Genomic DNA, 18,227 nt, shown 5'->3' on the forward strand with positions numbered 1-18,227 from the left:
AAAAAACATTGCATGCCATCTGCGGGGGCGTCAGATCCCCAAGCCACACTTGTATATTTGCGTAGATCACACCAGTAGACCCACTAGTGCGGAACAACACAAACACACCAAGACGACATGACCAGATGGGGGGACAGAGAGGTCGCTGAACATGTGACCATCTGGTATCAACTGCAACATCAAAGATTTTGCTAAAAAGTGTTGGTTGATTTGTAATAGTAGCATGGTTGCTTGCTATTCAGTGTGACCAGGAAGATCATTATCATCTGGTGTCAAGCGGTGTTGCTGGTTTTGGTTGAAGGCTTCGTGTGAGATCCTGGCTATTTGTCTTCTATTCTGAGGTGCCCGCAAGGAAAAGCCCGCTAATTAAGCTTCTATAAATACCGGACGTTTGCATCACGCGGGTCACGCTTAAACCTGCTCCAACTGGACTCATCCTGATACAGTCTGAGCTAGGCTTTGGTATATTATCTGTTCAGCTACTACATGGCCAATATATAATAATAATAATAACAATTCATAATTGCTTTATGTTGGAAAGTGTAGTGTAGATCACGTTAGCTTGTTGAAGTGGATCTAATGTTGTGCTACGTGACATTCGACATTATCTACCAGATAATGTTTTTCGTTCATGTCTTCTTCTCTTATTTATGTAATACTTTTACGCAGTGCCCCCTAGTGGTCAGACTGACAGTCCGCAGAACTGAAATGCTGTGTGTTACAGGGAAATACGCAAATGAATGTCAAAATGTCAGTATTGGCACAATATCACTCCCGCAATTGAAGATTGAGTATCGGAACTTTCTTAAATGTGAGAACTTGTACGAGGAAAAATGGGGATGAAAATGTCCGTGCTCCATCTGCAGTTGTAAAGGGAAGTACTTCTTTATAAAGAATACATTTAGCCATAGATTGTTTGCAAATTCAAGTTTGTAGAGACTTGTGTTCACATTTGGTCACATGCAGTTTTCATCTTCTCCCTGATACTCGATTGCACGTTACAGTGTTTAGTGGTTTGGCCTCTCTGCCTGCAGGGACTATATTTTGAACTTTTTCTGTGATTTACTGCTCCTTTTGGAAGCGTCCGCTGTCATGCAGCGCTGCTCTCGGCGAGCCAATTTAAAAGTTCACTGTGTCTAAGCAAGAACATTCGCCCCTCTCCCACTGAGCAACGAGCGGGATTCATACTGGCAGGTAGAGAAGAGGTGTTTTGAGGACGCTCAAGTGGAACTGATGAGCTACGGAGAAGAAAATGAGCAGGGGAAGTAGCAAACGCTGAAATGAAAAGAATGAAAAATTCATATGAGGATGGATGATAAATGTTGGAGTCAAGGGAGGGCAAGCATGCAGAGAGAGAAAAAGCAAGAGATTAATTGTGTGCGCTTGCTCATGTAGCGTTGAAGTAAACAAGTGTGCACGCAGCCAGGCAGCAAAATGACAGCTGAGTTAACAACTGCACTCACATTGGTTAAATTCAAATTTTCCTCCATTTCTTTCTCAACTGCATCTCAAGGTCACTCCAGGTCACATTTTCTTGCCTCTTTTAAACGTTTTTGCATTTGAGTCCCTTAAACAAAGTGGTCATCGTAGGAGGAAGCCATATTGTGTAATTTATTCCCAGGGTTCATGATAAAAGGATTTTTTGGGATTCATTATTTCATTTTAGGCTAGGCGAAAGCAGCTTGTGTGGCGTTGTGTTTTTGCGCATGTTAAGAATTTAGCAGCGATGGTTACACACACCAGCTTGTGGGTAAAGCAACACGCATTTTGTATGTCTGTTAAATATTTAATTTACTTCAATTATAGATTCGGTAGATTTTAGTACTCAGTCGTCGCGTGCTATTTACAAACCTGCTTCGAGTGCAACTTTATACATTTCGAGACATGGTGATGAGGTGACATTCTTCAACGTGCATGTTGGCATTTTGTCATTAGCACCTAGGTGGCTGCTCGACAGGGGGTAGGCTCCATGCTAAGCGCCAAACGGCCTCGCCGTTTTTACTAGCAACACACACTTGCACAGTGATTGCCTAGCTGATTGATTAGTTTATTTTAACCCTTAGTTTAATAGCTAATGGCATGTAGAAAAATATGAAGTAAAGACTTATTATATTATATTATATTATATTATATTATATTGTTATTTCCCTTTCCCTGTAGGACAGCGACATCCAGAAAAAAATCGACCATGAGATCCGGATGCGCGACGGGGCCTGCAAGCTGCTGGCCGCCTGCTCGCAGCGAGACCAGTCCTTGGAAGCGGCCAAGAGCCTGCAGACGTGCAGCACCCGCATCATGGCCTACATGTCCGAGCTGCAGAAGATGAAGGAGGCGCAGGTCATGCAGAAGGCCACGCGGAGGTCGTCCGACGCCGGGCCCATGGATGACCGACTGCCGTGCAAAGGAAAAGTAGCCATATCGGGCAAGTTGCTGTTGATACGTTTGATAACGCATCACATTACATCGCAGTGCCCGAGAAGTAGACCCTGGATGGACGGACGATAGATTCTTGATCACGCGTAGTGTAATTTGATTCCGCCAGAGCGACTCTTCACGAGTGCATACTTGGCCGTTTATTGACCGAGGTGAGCGTGCTGACGCGCTCACTCCGCCCATCACATCGCCAGCGAGGAAAGCAAACGAATGATTATCGAGTGGAGAGCGCCGCTTGTCTCATGGTGACATAAATCACGGCAGGGAGCACGGCAATAATAAGGGGGGGGGGGGCTTAGATTCTTTCGAGCTGTTGATTAAGCCAATGAGTGACTTATGTCTTACATGAGCACACGGTCGTGTCGTGTGCTGTAGTTCATCTCAGAACACGGCGATGCCCGTGTTTGTCGTCTAATCCTTGCGTGTCGTTGTCATGACAGATCTGCGTATACCTCTCATGTGGAAAGACACCGAGTACTTCAAGAACAAAGGAGGTGAGGAGCCGCCGTTGCGCAATGGCTGCACAATGACGCATGCACATTAAGGGGCCATCAGGAAAAGATGGCTTTCAGAGGAAAAACTGCTTCCATAACAGAAATGCTACTAATCGTGCTTGAGGAACTGCGCTTTTCTCCTTTGCAGAGCTCCATCGCTGTGCAGTGTTTTGCCTGCTGCAGCTGGGAGGAGACATCTTCGATACGGACATGGTGATAGTGGACCGCACGCTCACGGACATTTGCTTCGACAACACCATTGTATTGTGAGTTTCCCTCAACTGGAGCCGGACGCCGACAAATCAAGCTGATCGACGGTCCTGTCTCTCGTAGCGGTGAAGCCGGCCCTGCTTTCGAGCTGCGCGTCGAGCTGTACAGCTGCTGCTCAGAAGACGACTTCTCCGCGGGGAGCACGCCCAGGAAGCTAGCCAGCAAGCTGAGCTCCTCCTTAGGTCGCTCGACCGGCAAGAAACTGCGGGCGGCCATGGAGCCTGGGCCCTGCAGCCCAGTGAGCAACGGAGGGGCCTCGCCTCTTCTGCTGCCCGTTCCTTCCGTACCGTAAGTGTGGCGGCGAACCTTGGCCGACTGCAAAAAATGCTTCCGTTCGGTTTGCAAATCATTTCCATCACAAATTCTTAACTCTACCACCGGTGTACGGAAGAAAGAATGGTTGAATTGTTTAAGATGCTTAGGTGATCAATTTGAACAGTTGTGGAAATTCAATTCAATTCAATAAATAAATACAAGTTAAATAAGATCAAATAAAATAAATAAAGAGATAAATAAAATTTGAATAATCATCTGTCCACAGGGGCCCCAAGTACCACCTGCTGGCTCATACCACCCTGTCGCTGTCACACGCCCAGGACAATTTCCGAACGCACGACCTCACCATCTCGGGCAACGGTTAGTGTCCGCCTCCGTCGGTCTGACATTTTCCTCTCTGCCAAATTGGCCATCTGTCATTTCTTTCTTCTTTTTGTCAAGCTTTTGTTTGGCTTCCTGGCTGCGCTCTTCATCATTTTGCTGCATCACTCCCCCCTCCCCTCCCTGTCCTTCCCATACTCCCTGACAGACCGCCATAGTCAAGGTTGCAGCAATATAGTAGGCTGTTCCAGAGAGGTGACTATAGTGTAAAGCTGAAGTGATAACAAGGGTGCCCGGTGTTTTACTCTTCAGCTGTCCTGTAAAATGTTCATTGGTGCCACAGAACCTGCAGCTGCCACTCTTTTACACCTCTGCACCTCCAGTTTTGTCTTCATGGCGGCATTGTTTGTGGGCGGACTTTGTGGTATTAAGGCTGTGCATTTCTGCCCGTGTGTAGAAGAGTGCTCGTACTGGCTGCCTCTCTATGGAAGCGTGTGTTGCCGCCTTGCAGCCCAGCCTCAGTGTATGACCCAGCAGATGATGAGCGGACCTTTAAAAGTGTCGGTAAGTCGGAAGCAAAATGTACTCCTTTGTGTCGGCTTTTCAATTTTCTTTGCTGTTCATTCCGAGCTTCGCCTCCCTCGTTGAGGTCAGCGAGTCTTTTTGCCTTGGCCAAGGATTTTCATGGACTTATTTATTTTATTTGTGTGCTGTCAACATGTTCCTTTTTGTGTCATGAAAGCAGTTGGGTGGCGGCCCTCCCAGTTGGACCAAAGTCTACGCCGTCTTGAAAGGAACCAGCCTCTCCTGCTACCACCGACAAGAAGACGTCCAGGACGGTGGCGTGGACCCGGCTTTCACCATCGCCATCAGCAAGGTCCGAAACTAAACATCACATTGTCCCTTATGTTCTTTACAATGCGTGACCCAAAAAAGATGTTCTTCATTTCAACACTGTTGACAATCTTCATGACTCATACCGACCCTCTCATCATCAGTTCTTGTATTTGTGATAAATATAGTAATCATGTGTGACGTGGATGTCTGAGGGGCGGGGCATCTCAGAATTTCCATTGTGACTCATGCAGACGTCTTTGAATACAGCTGAGCCAGAACAAAGTTTACCTTTTGTCAGAAGGGGGGGGAAATTAACGGCGCAACACTGCCATCTAGTGGCTCTGTTAAGTGCATCTGGAAAAGGATTCCTCAAGGGCAATTGGATGAAAATTGAGAGTCATTTTGTGCATGTTTTTTTTTTCCTCAGGAGACGAGGATACGCGTGTCAGAGAAGGACGCTCAGGGCAAAGCTCAAAACGTTTGCATCAGCAACCAGTACGGCGGCGAAGACGTCACACACATTCTCACCACGGACAGTCGCGAGGAGACCCACAGGTGGATGGAGGCCTTCTGGCAGCACTTCTACGACATGAGTGAGAACTTCCTCTCATTATTTTATTTTTAAACCCCGCCCCCTCTTGACTGTGCCGTAACAATCATGGTGTCCTTCTCAAGGGCAAGCCCTTGTGGAAAAAAACAAGAAAAAAAAAACCTGTCTCCATTTCCAACACACAGGTCAGTGGAAGCAGTGCTGCGATGACTTGATGAAAATTGAGCAGCCGTCGCCACGGAAACCAACCCCCGTCACGCCGAAGCAGGGCTCCCTTTACCACGAAATGGGTACGACGTTTGCATGTCATCGCGCATGAAGTAGTGTCTGTTGAAGTGCGTCTGATCTCTTCAACTTAACAATCTGCTTTTCTGTTTCGCACTCCGACTTGACACTGTGACTCACGCTGTCCTATTTTCTCTGCTCCTTTTGACCCCGTGTGCTCTTCACTCCCTTTGTCTCCTTGACCTTTTTCTTTTGACCCTCCAACATGTTTTCATTGGCCAAACTCCACCCACTTCCCCATCCTTTTCTGTCTCCCCGTCGCCCCCTCTTGGCTGTTCCTAAATACTGCCGGCAGCCCCCCTTGCCGCTCCCTCCTGTGAGGGTCTTCTGCTGCAAGACAATGCCGTGTCCGCCGAGATTCGTGCACTTCTCTCATCCTATTACAACGACAGGTGACGTAGCAGGAGTAGGAGGAGTCTGTGTGATCATGTCAAATGAGCCATTTAGTCATTTTAAAAATGCAGAGGAATGGAAAAAATAGGACATAAATGAAGGGGTAAAAAAAAGAAAGGCCCCGCTTGAGTGACTTTTATTATTTTACAGTAACAAGCAGCGAGAAATTGTATTTTTTTATTTATTTAATCAATTAAATGGCTCCACCAACAAAAATAACAAGAAATTGTCACCACAGAATTAGCCATTAGCAGGACATGCTACCTAGCCAAAGCAGCAGTGTCACATTAATTCATTTTCCGGTGCAAGTCGTCCACTTCAAGTCAAGTCGCGTTTCATTTTTTGGTATTTTTTTTTTTTTTTGTGGGCTCCAACAATACACACAGTACTGAACAAACCAACAGTTTAACGCATATAGAATGACTCTTGTCCAATCAAAATATTCGGTAGGAAATAAGTGAAATACACCTTGTGTGAAAAAAAAAAAAAAGTTCAGCGATGACGGCGCCCTCGCCTCTCTTCTCCAGTTATTGAGTCTTCGGACGAGTTCGGCAGCAACGTGTCGGACATGTTGGCCCGGAGGATGCAGGAGTTGGCACTGCGCAGCCAGCTGGGCACCTCTCCCACCTGGATGTCCCTCTTTGAGGAGAACCACCCCAAAAGCGCCGGCCCCCCTGGTCCTTGCAGCTCCCGCCTGGCGGGCCCCCTCGACCCCCAGCGCCTCACCCGGAGCCCCGCCAGCCCCCCGCGGGCTCCGCTGTCCTCCAACGCCAGCCTGATGTCAGACAGCGACAGCCACTGCAGCACCAGCCCGTGCTCGCGCCACCACGGCTGGCCCGAGCCCTCGCCGGGCTTCTCCCTGTCGTCCCCGTCCCGCCACCGGCCGCGCACGCTCTCGCTGGATGCCAAGCTCAGCACGCTACGGGGGAGGGGCTACGCAGGAGGGGGCGCCTTCCACTACACCTGCCGGCCTCCCCCTTCGTCCCGCTCGCCGCTGTCCCAGCGCAGCGCGCAGACGGCGCTGTCCGGCTCCACCTCCAGCAGCAGCTCCAGCAACAGCGAGGGCGGACACAGCCCAGAGACGTCCGAGTGCGCCGCCTTCTCGCGGCCTTCGCCGGCCAGACGCAGCCTCAGGAACCTCCGGGCCAGACTGGACCCCCGCAACTGGCTCCAAAGTCAGGTGTGACCTCAAGCCGAGGAAGTGACAATCAATGGGAGCTACTTTGGGCTCACGCTGCTTGGGAGCACCTGTCGACCTTTCCCCGTTTCAAACTGGAAGCTACTTTTGACTCACGTCTCGCAGTTTTGTCGGGACTAAATTAAGTGTTTTTCTAACAAAGGTGTCCGGTATGTCTGCTTTCATTGCAAGTGAGCATGTGGTGGAAGGCCTTTAAAGCGACGGTGTCCAAACTACGGTCTAGGGGCCATTTTCGGCCCACGTCAAACAATATACTAAAACTAGCGTTTGCCTCGGGAAGGGCACCACTGCACTTTTTTTTCTAAACTTGGTGGCAGAGCAGAAGAAGAAGTTGATTCATCTCTCATTCCTTGTTTTCCACCAATCACATGTCCGCAAAATGTTTATTTATAACACTACAAGGAATAAAGATAATTCAGGTACAGCAGCTCATCCACTTTCTACCCTCTGTCAAAGGTCATTTTAGCTCAGATTTCTCATATAATCCAAATGTGTATACAATACAGTAATATATAAAGGCGATTTAGAATCGCTTCATCGTGTTCACCGACACGGTTGGATCGGTTTTAGCATGTTGGATTTTTCCCGCATGCGGCCCTTGGAAGAAAAAGTCTGGACACCCTTGCAAATACTGTGATCTGTCGTTATTTAAGAATATTCACACACAAGTATGATCTGCTGTCACTCCACCAGGTTGTATTGTTGCTATTTTTATCCTTTATTCATTACTTGGCAATTATGTCAACAATTTGAGATGATTGGATTATCATAAACTGTTCAATCGAATTTAATTCAACTGCACTGGTCATTACTGTGATTGCTTCAAAGGGTTCAAATGAGGAAACCTGTTTATTTGCTGAAGGGGGAGCAGAGCCACATTCGAAATGGATTGTTATTGAAGCATTCTTTATCAGTTCAGCTCAGACATCCATTTTCCCCTTTTTACTGAAAATAAAATTGTCAAATGCTTGTAAGTGGCATTTGTTACTCTACTTAACTTTGTATAAATTCACCAATAAGATTCCTTGCTCGGTCTTTGCGTTCCATCGTTGTGGATGATTTGCAGCTAGACTGTCACGATCACGGATTGAATTGACTTGTATCGGCAGCCTTTGTGTTTCTGCATGTACGCCATCAAAGGAGACATGAGAAATGTGTGATTAGAAAATTAATAATAATAAAATGGTTTATCAATTTAGTTTCATTTTTCTTGTTGGTATTGAATATTATCTACTAGCTATGCTTTATCCCCCCAAAAATATCTGACATCTGAAATGTATATTATTTTCAATTTCATTTTCCTCAGTTGGGTTTAATTCAAGTCTAAATTTTAATTCACACAAGCCTCTCAACTCGTGTTTTTCTTCATTCGACCTCTACAAACGAGTTAACCCTGAATCGACAGCGACTGGGGGAGATGAAAAGTATGTGAATAATGGGTCAAAAAGGAAAGTACTTTATTGTCAGCCGAGCCTTCAATAGTATAAAGCACTGTTACGAACATGGGAGGTAGCAGATGCGGCTTGTATGCATAGACAAGTACTACGGCCATTTTGACGTTGCTTCAATACCTCAGTGCTTGTGCTATTAAAACTTCTCATGTGCAATACATATATTAAAAAAAAAAAAAAAAACATACAACAGGTTACTGTATATTAACCCCAGGCAAAACATATTGAAATCATCAGAGCATCAGTACGCTTCATTCATGGCGACATCTACGTTTGGCAACCATCATTGAAGAAATGTTCTGTGCATGTGTGCGTCCAATCAGCAGCTACGGCGCGGGTGGGTCACCCCGAGCGCCACGGTGGACGCCGTCTTCCAGGCCCAAGTGTACAGCTTCCCGTTGCACGTTCCCGCTCTGCTGATGTACGAGCTGGCGATGCGGTGGAGGCGTTTGGCACCGAAGGTGTTGTAGTGACCCGGCAGGACTTGATCCACCTGTTCGGACATGGACGTTTGTCGTTTTGGGAATTTTCAAAGCATTTAATGAGAAGTGTCCATGGTGTGGTGGAGCTATTTTTTAATTTGATGTCCAAAGTGCATTTTGAATGCGTTACCTGTTCGCTGTCCACCAGGCCCATGAGGCGCTCGCAGCTGCTGATGTAATCGCCGACCTGACTGTAGGGCAACCAGTCGATCATGGAACCGTCGTACACCACGTCGCCGCTGAACAGCAACTTGTTGTCGCCGTCGTGGAGGCAGATGCTGCCCCGGGAGTGGCCTGGCATGTGAAGTACCGTCAGCTGCCTGTCGCCCAGGTTGATGACGTCACCTACACAGGAGACCAAATTGATTGTTTCTCTGCTATATGGTTAAGTCACTAGGTGACATGGCACACATCAGGAAAGGAAACGGTCCAGCTGCACTGCAGTATTCTGACACAGCAGAACCTGCCTGTGTGTGTGTGTGGGTCGAAATGACCCATCTTGGTTGGCCTCTTTGCACCTGTACACAAAGCCTTCACGGGAATGAATGCTGTTTATTTTCTGCCAGAGGAAGTGAAGACACTTTCATAGTGCATCTATTAGATGTGTAATAGCATTTTCATCGACCGTAACGCTTTTAAAGAAAGGGTAGGAACCATAATAATGGCCCGCCCCATTGTATTTCTTAGTTGCCAGTGCATTTATTGTTGATATGAAGGAAACTTTTTGCAGGTTTTTGAAGACTTTGATAGCTGCTGGGAATGTGAAGGTGTGGATGTCGAAGTGAATGTATCGAACTATGAAATTGGCAGCTGCGAATTGACTGGCAACCAGTTGAGCGAGTTCCTCGACTAGCGCCCGCCAATAATCAACTGGAAGCTCAGTCGTGCCAAAGGAAGAATAAATAGCATCCACCAGCCCCTGCTCGAGAGCCGCTCTTACCTTCTTGCAAGATGTGCGTGGGCTGCACGGCCTTGACTCTATATTGCCTGGCCCTCCAGCCGGGACTGGGAAGTTCGGTGATCTCATGGTCACGGAGCCAGGTGACCGTCTCGTAGTTGTCCCCGTTGACCAGCGCCTCCACCTCAGCGCTGTGGACGCCCACCTGTTGGAACTGATGCAGGCCGCCCGAGTGGTCGAAGTGGGCGTGGGTGACGATGGCCAGCAGCGGGTTCTTCCGCTGAGGGTCCTTGCCCAGCAGCCCCATGCTATCGATGTAGTCCGGAAGGCTCCTCAGCCCCAGTCCCGTGTCGATCACCAGGTCCTGGTGGGAGCCTCGTATCAGCCATATGTTAGCCCGGTTCGGCGACTGGAAGAACCGCTCCTGGATCCAGTAGAGACCGTCTCCGAGCGACTTGTGAGCGTACCAGTCGGTCGCGGACATCCCAATTCATGCACGTTCCACGCGTGGAGGAGGCACCGATGGAGCTGTCACCTTGATTTGAAAGCTGCTAGCTTCAGCGAAGAGGTGAGATGATGTTTTCATTGACGTTAAAGCCGCGGCCGCTGAGTCGACACACCCGTGAAGGACGAGAGCGCTGGGATTGGACGAAGATGCGGAAGAGAAGAAGAATCACGCCGGCGCCTATTGGCTGAAAAGAAATAACGTAAGGCTACGCAATGGGGAGGAGACTTATAAAGCTTGCGGAGCACATGCGGACACCGGCAGCTACTGTGTTAGCAAAGCTTACGGTTGTCAATTTAATGACTAAAAGTGTGTAAGTACAAACGTAAAGTGGACGCGTATCGCAAACTATATCTCAAAATTAAAGCTCTTATACTTGTGGGCTATCCTGACAACACTTAACGCCCCTTTGGTAAGTATGTAACATTTTTGCTCTTGTTGCAAGATGACGTCATCCATGTGTGTGTTGCAGGTGTAGTGGTGGTGGTTTACAGCCATGGCGGGGAAGGGTCGTGGGGTGGCTGCGTTCACCTTCAACATTGACGCACTGGGCATTGGCAGGGGCAACATGCCAGAAGCCAGGGTGGGGCCCCATCCACTCTTTCCAGTAAGTCTTCCCTACACGTGCACACACACTTGCATCTTTTCGAGTCTCACTGAAGTATCCTTAGGAATTGATCTGACCAAAATCTCCCTGGACTTCAACATTAAAATGGAAAGAATTGCATTTTGTTGATATCCCTGTTTGCAGCCCACAGACTTCAAGCCAGTCCCCCTGAAGGTTGGCGAGGATGAGGACTACATGCTGGCTCTCAAACAGGAGATGAGAGGAGCCATGCAGCGGAAGCCTCACAACATCAAGTTTCATTCCAATAAGGCGGGTGAGTGCTTTTGAAACCTGATTTCAAAGAGACGTGATCCAACTATGAAAAAATGCGGCTGCAGACAAGAATAATGCGGCAAGAATTGAGCCTATCATGTTTACTCCAAATAGATGTGGAGAAATACACTGAGAGGTACTTGAAGCAGAAACAGATAAATGATGACGAATGGACACCAGGTTTATTATTATTTTTTAATATCCTATGGCAGGAGGAAGACAATATATGTTAATAATTTGTATGCTTCATGTTAAGATTGGAATGTCTTCCCAAAGGAATTGATGCCCCAGAAGAAAACCAGGGTGAAAGCAGGTAGTTTTTTTTTTAAACTGCAGTCCAAATGACTAGTTCAAATAAAAGGTAGTAACTTGGCCAGGATTTTTGCTTGGTTAAATTTAACAGTTGCTAAAAAGAAAAGTGTGAAGATATCCAGCAAAGCTGCAGCAGACGTCTTGACCAAATTGGATGTGAGTAGTCTTTCTCGTGTTTTATTTTTTTGGGGTTAAAATGACAAGTTGCTTGGTGTTAACTGTTCTTGTCACCACATCAGGAGCTGGAAAAGAAAGATGACGCTGCCAAATCAGATGAGGAGAAACCAAAGGACAAAGAAAATGAAGATGGTGAGGACATTGAAGAAGAACAATATGAAGAAGAAGAAGTTGAGGTAAGTTATTTCAAAATGTTATGGCGAAGTTCCTTCTGGTCAGAAAACAATAAATGAAGATTTGTTTCTTTTGTAGGACAATGACTACATCGAAAGCTATTTTGACAATGGCGAAGACTTTGGCGCAGGCAGTGACGACAATATGGATGGTGAAGCAACATATTGACTCTTCCCTTACTTTTCATTATGGATCCCAGAATTTTGTTTACAATCATGGAAAAAAATAATTTAAAGAGCCGTGTAAATAAGGAATGCCAAAGTGTATGCACGCTGGCAATGTTTGAAAATATATTTATTTTATTCTCCAGCCTGTGCGCACATTTACACAGGTTGAAAGGCACATACTGTCAACAGAAAATGCTTTTCCATAATCTAAACAAGTGGTGAAGTAAAAGGGCTTGAAACAAAAAATAAAAACATGTCCTCAATGTGGGAACTTTGTGCAACTTGGGATTTCTGGTTTTTTTTTAAACGCAGTACTCTTCAGGCCATCTAAAGGCGAAGACATCTAGAAAGGTAATTTAAGATTTTTTAATACCATTAGTGTACAATTGGCTTAAATCCTGAAATTAAATCCAAATTTCCCACAATCATTTTTGCCAAATGATGCATTATGCGGCATTGAACAAACGTACGATTGGAAAATTCATTGAAGCTGTTCATTCACAAACGCGGTGAAGATCTGCATTTATGAATGAAAATACTTTCATGGTCTCTCCAGGCTCTCCTTTTTTTTGCTCCACTCTGGGATCTGCTCCCACACATAAAAGCCAATGTTGTTGCAAGGCTCAGACCGAGCCCCTGGTCGTCACGGTAACAAAAAGGAGGCCTGGCCATTGGCTAAACTGTAGGCTGACAAAAGCTTGTCACACACGTTAAGACAACGGGGAACGGTTTCAAATTGGGTGTCGATGCTAAATTCAAACTTTTCGAAACTCATCAGTGTCGCGGAAATGTACATGGTTGTCGGTACTTGAAAAGACGACAAGGCAGCAGCATGGAAACATTTAAATTAATAAACGTATAAAAGTGACTTTCCCTCTCAAGATTGCACTGTGTCATAGTGAAAATCACTTTTGTCATGTCTTTCCACGCGGTGCGCTGTTTAATTTGAGTCCTTGCGGGGCTTGGTGAGGCACGTCTCCAGCATTTTGCGAGGCTCCGGCTCCGGCGTGACTCCGATCTAGGTGAACGTGATCGTGGTCGTGTGTGTAAAGCACGTGGCCGGGAACATCCGCGGGGCTCTCGTGGTGGCCCGCTTCAGCTTTCATTAGAACTTCATAGTACAGTAGGTAGAAAACGGGCGTGATGATGCCAACCACCAGCATGATGACCACCGCCGTCCACCACCTCATGCCCCAGTCGGCTCCGTAATAAGGGTCCTTTTTTGCCGTCAGTTTGTACTCGGTTTTCCCCGGCTTCATCTGGAGCGTCAACGAGGACACAACCTCGTTGAGGCCGCTCCTGGACGGCCCCGTTGATTTCACTAGTTGCTCGATGTCCTTGTCCTTCTCCATGAGAAAGCCTTCCACGCTGTCCGTGGAGGAGGAGTCCGTAGACGACTCGATATGGAGGGCAGTGCCGGCCGAGATCTGGGTCGGGCGTCGGGATTCGGCGGGAGAGGCGGCTTTGTGGGGTCCAGTGTTGTGAGTTTCCGTCAGCATGCTGAAGCGCTTGACGGGGATCTTCACAGATCGCAGGGCGAAAAAGTCTTGCTCGGTCAGGAGGTTGTTTGAGCGCTTTAAATCGGCCACCTAGAAGCAAGAGAAGAGCTCCAGTGAGATCTGCTTCGTTAAAATAAAATAACCTAACGGCTCCAAAAACAGATGAGTTGACGAACATCTGCCAGGAATGTGATTATGTGGGAAGTGCATGGAGTAAGTTTATTAGCTATGACTTAATCATTTTGAGATGTCAGCTCGAGGTGTACTGTTGATTGTATAAGGCAGGTGGTATGTGGTTATGCAGGAAACACCGAGTTAGACGCAATGATGTCATGTCAAGGTGCACTGTTTGGATTTTTTAAGCATTGCTCAGTTCAGATAAGTGAGATTGAGTTGGCACGTGAGATTGTGACAACTGTCAGCCAATTATAACCACTTGCATGATAGCGATTCAAACACGCACACGCAAAACAATCGTGTTCTTATGCCACATGACGGTTCTTTGACCAACTAGATTGGAATCATTTATTATGATTTGGTAGACTAAGACCTTGCAAAAAATAAATCATAAGAATTGTGTTAGTGAACTGATTGCTGGATAGCCATTGGACAACTACTTAACTCAACAGCACAATTGAATTCAGATGCGTCGTCCTGACAGCTGTCCACACTCACTTGTGTATATTTTAGAGCTATTTATTCATGTAAAGTTTGACATAACAAATGTTAAGAAAAGGTATGTTTCCGAAAGAGTGGAATTGACCTTAAAAGATGTGAATGACTTGCTGAGTTCAAAAAGCAAACCACAAAAAAAAATGTACGTACAAGTCGGTGATACTTCAGTCATGGCAGAACTTTAGGGATGTATTTATTTCAATGTAATCACAAATAACGATTTGTAAATGTACGTGCAAATAAAGCACGTTTATTCAAGTGTAAGCACAAACTTACTGAGCAATGATATTGCAAGGCGATGCTGTTCAGGGTGTCCCCCTCCTGGATGTCTCTGGTCAGGTAGACAATGTCATCCATCCTCTCCTTGGAGGTGCTCCTCCGATTCCTCTCCCTGCCACGCGGCCGCAGCTCGCCATCCTCCTCGGACTGTTCATTCTCGGAACCGGTGGTCCCGAACAGGTAGGCGTGACCTCCATTGGAGGGTTGAACCACCGTGGCCGACTGGAAGCCATAGTGCTGACCTCGACTAGTCATTTTCACTGAAATGGGGAAAGGAAGCATAAATTAAGAGTTAACACCTCAGTCAGTACTACTACGAAACATTGCCAACATGACAAATGAAATTATATAATGTGCCACGTCATAGAGAAAAGGCTTACAGGTACGATCTCATGGGCCTTTCTTCTTACGTAACACGTCATTATCGTGGACGTTTTATTAGACTGCGTAACTTTTTGTTCGAACAAGGACATGTGCGATTTGACAAAAACATGACAGATCAATTCACACAATGTGTACAATAAAACCAACATGGCCAATGCTAATCACTGTAGATATTTAACTTCAATATGCGGCGGTTGTGTGAGATAACGTACAATGATTGTAATGTTAGTCCTGCAATAAAGGTGCAAACACCTTTAAGATCAAATATGTAAAGAATTCAGGCAAACTAAAACACCATATTGAGATTAGGCTAATGCTAACAAGCGTCTACTACCGTGACAAAGCTGCGAGGTTACCACAATTTAATCGATCAGCAATCGAGTTTATAGTGGCGCATTTGAGGGATGTAAACAATTACTTGAACCTGAATAGGTGAACACCGATCAGTCGGTTAAATCCATGATTACGAGTGGTAATCCTCAGTCTCACCTTTCCCTTGCATACCTTCGACACATGCTAGCTACTGTTGCGCTGCTACCGCCGCACACGGCCACGTCAACACAAACCATGACGTCATGACGTTCAGAGCGTCAGAGACGCGTCTCAGGTTTTTTATTTCGATATATTCGAAATTTACTTTGCAAACAATATGTTGATATAGTCTAAACCCGGCTGTGATTAATTTTGCATTTGTGGAATATGAATTAAGCAGAAAAGTCTATTTGCTATGTACTGCCGCCAACTGTCGATTGAAAAAAATGCCCCGACTCCTACATTTAATAATAATAATAACTATTTTCTTTACAAGCCCACTCTTTCATGGCGAAATATCAATTGACACAAAAACCTGTCAATAATTTAAAATATGTTCAGTTTGCCAATGTTTCTAAATAAATATCCACTATTTGGACGTCAAATGCAAATTACGCCAAAATGTTTGTACCGCCTGTTGCAGCGAACACCCCCTTACTACAAAGAATATCAAATTCAATAGAAAATCTCGGTTTTGTGGGGTGAAATGCGTCAGTGTCAAAGGCACCCTTTCCCTCTGGTTACATATGTTTACTAATTTCCAAATTTAATCGCAACAACTACAGTGACGAGTGTGCGTTCGCCTCGCACGGTGGCGCTGTTGGCCTCCAAAAACATTTGAACAGACGAACCCGTGAGGGGATTAAATTTAACATCGCGTCTCATTAGCTTCAGCCACTTCGAGACGATCTGGACGTGCACGCGCAACAGCTCGCTAATCTTTTGGACCGTGCGCGCTCCCGTGTGCGTAGCTGGTGCTCTTCACTCACATGTGTGCAGCACACCGGTGAAGCGAGCGAGCGTGAGGAGAACCGTTACTTTGACTCGCCACAGCCCCTGTTATTTAGATGGAGTACCCACTCCACCTCACGTTATTAACTTGGATCCCACCACCGCCGCATCGGAAGGGATAACGGACTTTTAAACACCATTAGAGGAAAGGAGGAGTATTGATCCATGTTTTCCTCAGCCGTCGGGACGTCTCGTTAATTAATCATGGACTTGGAGTGGGCAGGTAAGTTGCTTTTATTTCCTCCTAAAAGAAAAGTTGTTATCACTTCATCTCGCCCGGGCTCAATATGTCCAAACGTATATCAAGTTTGCATTTCTTATAGTGTGGTTAATAATGAATAGAGCTGAAAAAACAGAGTCGTCACTCCTCACCTCAATCAAGCCAGACAGATCGAGCAGACACATATAGGACAACGCAAACACAATTAAAAGTGACGCGGTGCTAATTTTATTTCGCAGTGTGCCAAACGCCCCCCCCCCCCCCCCCCGCCCCCCCTTGGTCATCGCGCCTCCTCCCCGTAGCAGCTAATAACACTGAAAAGCCTAAATATTGATTCAACGCGATCAGTAAATGAATGGCCGGCGAGCCCATTGACGACAGAGACAAAACGCTTCCATGGTTACATGCAGGATCTCCAGTGTGATTGCTACTCTTTGTGTGGGCTCTCCCCCGCCCTCCCTCCTTGCCCACGAAATCAAACAGGGATCCCCACACACATAGTACTGGTGGGGCTCTTTCATTAAAAAAAAAAAAAAAAAAGTCCTCCCAACTTAAAGGGCTATGAGTAATCTTGGCCCACGTGTGAAGGGAATTAACTAAAATGCATTCTGGGGGATTTTCTAGCAATACCAAAAGTCCAGCTCATTTGTAATTGCTATGATATGATGTCATCTTCTGTGGCCAATCTCTTTTGTTACTTCAGCATGGTTAATCCCGTCTCGCACGGCGACTAGCAGGAAGGGAGGGAGCTTCATTCAGCTCTTACACCTGTTCCACGCCAACCGTCCTAGAATAGCAATTGTTTTATCTCAAAGCATGACTGGCCTTTGTTTGGTGAAATCTGCACACTTTCCAACCCCTGAGATCCTCTCTTGCCGTGGGCCCTTTGTCTCTCAGTGTTTATGTCATTGCCTGGAAGGGGTCAGCCCCCCACGTCCCGTCCCTCAGTGGCCCGTGTGAGGGCCCGAATGTGATTCACGGGGAGGAAACTGTTTTACTGCCTGCTTCGCCCTCCTTCTGTCTCAGCCTCCTAATGGCCGTGCGGCACAAAAGGGGGTCGGCGCTGTTCGTGGGGGCTGCTCATTGATGAGAAGGCCTCAAGTGTTGCACAGAGGAGACAGGCTGAGATGGATGAACGCAGGCTACGAGAGAGGGATGGCGTTCCCAGCGTGTGGCAAAATGAACACGACAGGGCCATACTTTATGACAACTTGTATCAGTCCAGTGAGAATTTGCTTTATAAACCTTTTCGAGGAACTTTGGTTCTCAGGCTATTTGCAGTTCACAAAAAGTCTTGGCGTGGCTGCGGAAGCTCAACAGACGACATTTCGTAATGAGCGTCACTCTGACTTCTTTGGTGTTTCTGATTGAATGTGAACGGGACCGCCCTGTAAACGTTTCTTTCAGATTGACTCAACAGACACATTATAAATCAAGATCATAGTTAAGTCGTGTATAATGGCAACGTTGTATGCCATGTTTCCGTAAATGGTTTTTTAGGCTTCCTGATGGGAGACATGTTTCAGCGGTTGCTGACCTTGGAGCAGAGGGACGGGGAAGTGGTGGAGCAAAAGTGATGGCCAACAATCCTGAGGTCTCTTTGGTGGTCCCGACCGAACCCGTTTGGTTCCCGTTGAGTTTTGGAACGGTTACTGCAGCGAACCTTTGCATATGACCACTTGTATGTTTACAAATCGTCAAATACATGTACCCACACATTTTTGATGGTAAAATGCATTTGTAT

General features: G+C 46.4%; 4 protein-coding genes across 13 annotated transcripts in view; 2 read left to right on the forward strand and 2 right to left on the reverse strand.

The window, feature by feature from the left end:
* The window catches only part of rtkn (rhotekin), a 34,426-nt gene extending 26,171 nt beyond the window's left edge, over positions 1-8,255 (forward strand). For 3 of the 7 annotated variants that reach the window (XM_037258338.1, XM_037258340.1, XM_037258341.1), the window contains exons 2-11: positions 2,161-2,422; positions 2,874-2,927; positions 3,076-3,193; positions 3,261-3,485; positions 3,739-3,833; positions 4,252-4,358; positions 4,537-4,671; positions 5,059-5,224; positions 5,367-5,471; positions 6,387-8,255. In XM_037258338.1, the coding sequence (XP_037114233.1) occupies positions 2,161-2,422; positions 2,874-2,927; positions 3,076-3,193; positions 3,261-3,485; positions 3,739-3,833; positions 4,252-4,358; positions 4,537-4,671; positions 5,059-5,224; positions 5,367-5,471; positions 6,387-7,045 (1,926 nt within the window). In that variant the 3' untranslated portion in view covers positions 7,046-8,255. Of the gene's footprint in view, positions 1-2,160; positions 2,423-2,873; positions 2,928-3,075; positions 3,194-3,260; positions 3,486-3,738; positions 3,834-4,251; positions 4,359-4,536; positions 4,672-5,058; positions 5,225-5,366; positions 5,472-5,761; positions 6,320-6,386 lie in introns of those variants that run through there. The other 4 variants (XM_037258339.1, XM_037258342.1, XM_037258343.1 and 1 more) reach the window with 3 other exon arrangements.
* mblac2 (metallo-beta-lactamase domain containing 2) lies at positions 624-10,514 on the reverse strand. 2 transcript variants are annotated; one of them, XR_005098719.1, is made up of 4 exons: positions 9,931-10,514; positions 9,121-9,335; positions 8,757-9,001; positions 624-635 (listed from the first exon to the last, which is right to left on the reverse strand). XR_005098719.1 is itself a non-coding variant. In XM_037258349.1 (3 exons), exons 1-3 carry the CDS (start codon positions 10,370-10,372, stop codon positions 8,828-8,830), a joined length of 831 nt encoding a protein of 276 aa, XP_037114244.1. In that variant the 5' UTR covers positions 10,373-10,514; the 3' UTR covers positions 8,507-8,827. The 2 variants fall into 2 exon arrangements, 1 of the variants encoding a protein (XP_037114244.1); XM_037258349.1 differs by lacking the exon at positions 624-635 and having other exon boundaries at positions 8,507-9,001.
* Positions 10,515-10,545: 31 nt separating this feature from the next.
* Positions 10,546-12,384, forward strand: polr3g (polymerase (RNA) III (DNA directed) polypeptide G). The gene is made up of 8 exons (XM_037258350.1): positions 10,546-10,805; positions 10,866-11,000; positions 11,145-11,274; positions 11,388-11,453; positions 11,530-11,586; positions 11,677-11,741; positions 11,825-11,938; positions 12,015-12,384. The coding sequence occupies exons 2-8, from the start codon at positions 10,890-10,892 to the stop codon at positions 12,102-12,104; spliced, it is 633 nt and encodes a 210-aa protein (XP_037114245.1). The 5' UTR covers positions 10,546-10,805; positions 10,866-10,889; the 3' UTR covers positions 12,105-12,384.
* Positions 12,385-12,397: 13 nt separating this feature from the next.
* lysmd3 (LysM, putative peptidoglycan-binding, domain containing 3) lies at positions 12,398-15,530 on the reverse strand. 3 transcript variants are annotated; one of them, XM_037258346.1, is made up of 3 exons: positions 15,430-15,530; positions 14,554-14,816; positions 12,398-13,692 (listed from the first exon to the last, which is right to left on the reverse strand). In XM_037258346.1, exons 1-3 carry the CDS (start codon positions 15,440-15,442, stop codon positions 13,018-13,020), a joined length of 951 nt encoding a protein of 316 aa, XP_037114241.1. In that variant the 5' UTR covers positions 15,443-15,530; the 3' UTR covers positions 12,398-13,017. The 3 variants fall into 3 exon arrangements, with proteins under 3 accessions (XP_037114241.1, XP_037114243.1, XP_037114242.1); XM_037258348.1 differs by having other exon boundaries at positions 15,445-15,520; XM_037258347.1 differs by having other exon boundaries at positions 15,365-15,483.
* Between the last annotated feature and the right edge of the window lie 2,697 nt (positions 15,531-18,227).

The sequence above is a fragment of the Syngnathus acus genome, chromosome 9 (genome assembly GCF_901709675.1).
Source record: "Syngnathus acus chromosome 9, fSynAcu1.2, whole genome shotgun sequence".
NCBI classification, from domain to species: Eukaryota; Metazoa; Chordata; class Actinopteri; order Syngnathiformes; family Syngnathidae; genus Syngnathus; species Syngnathus acus.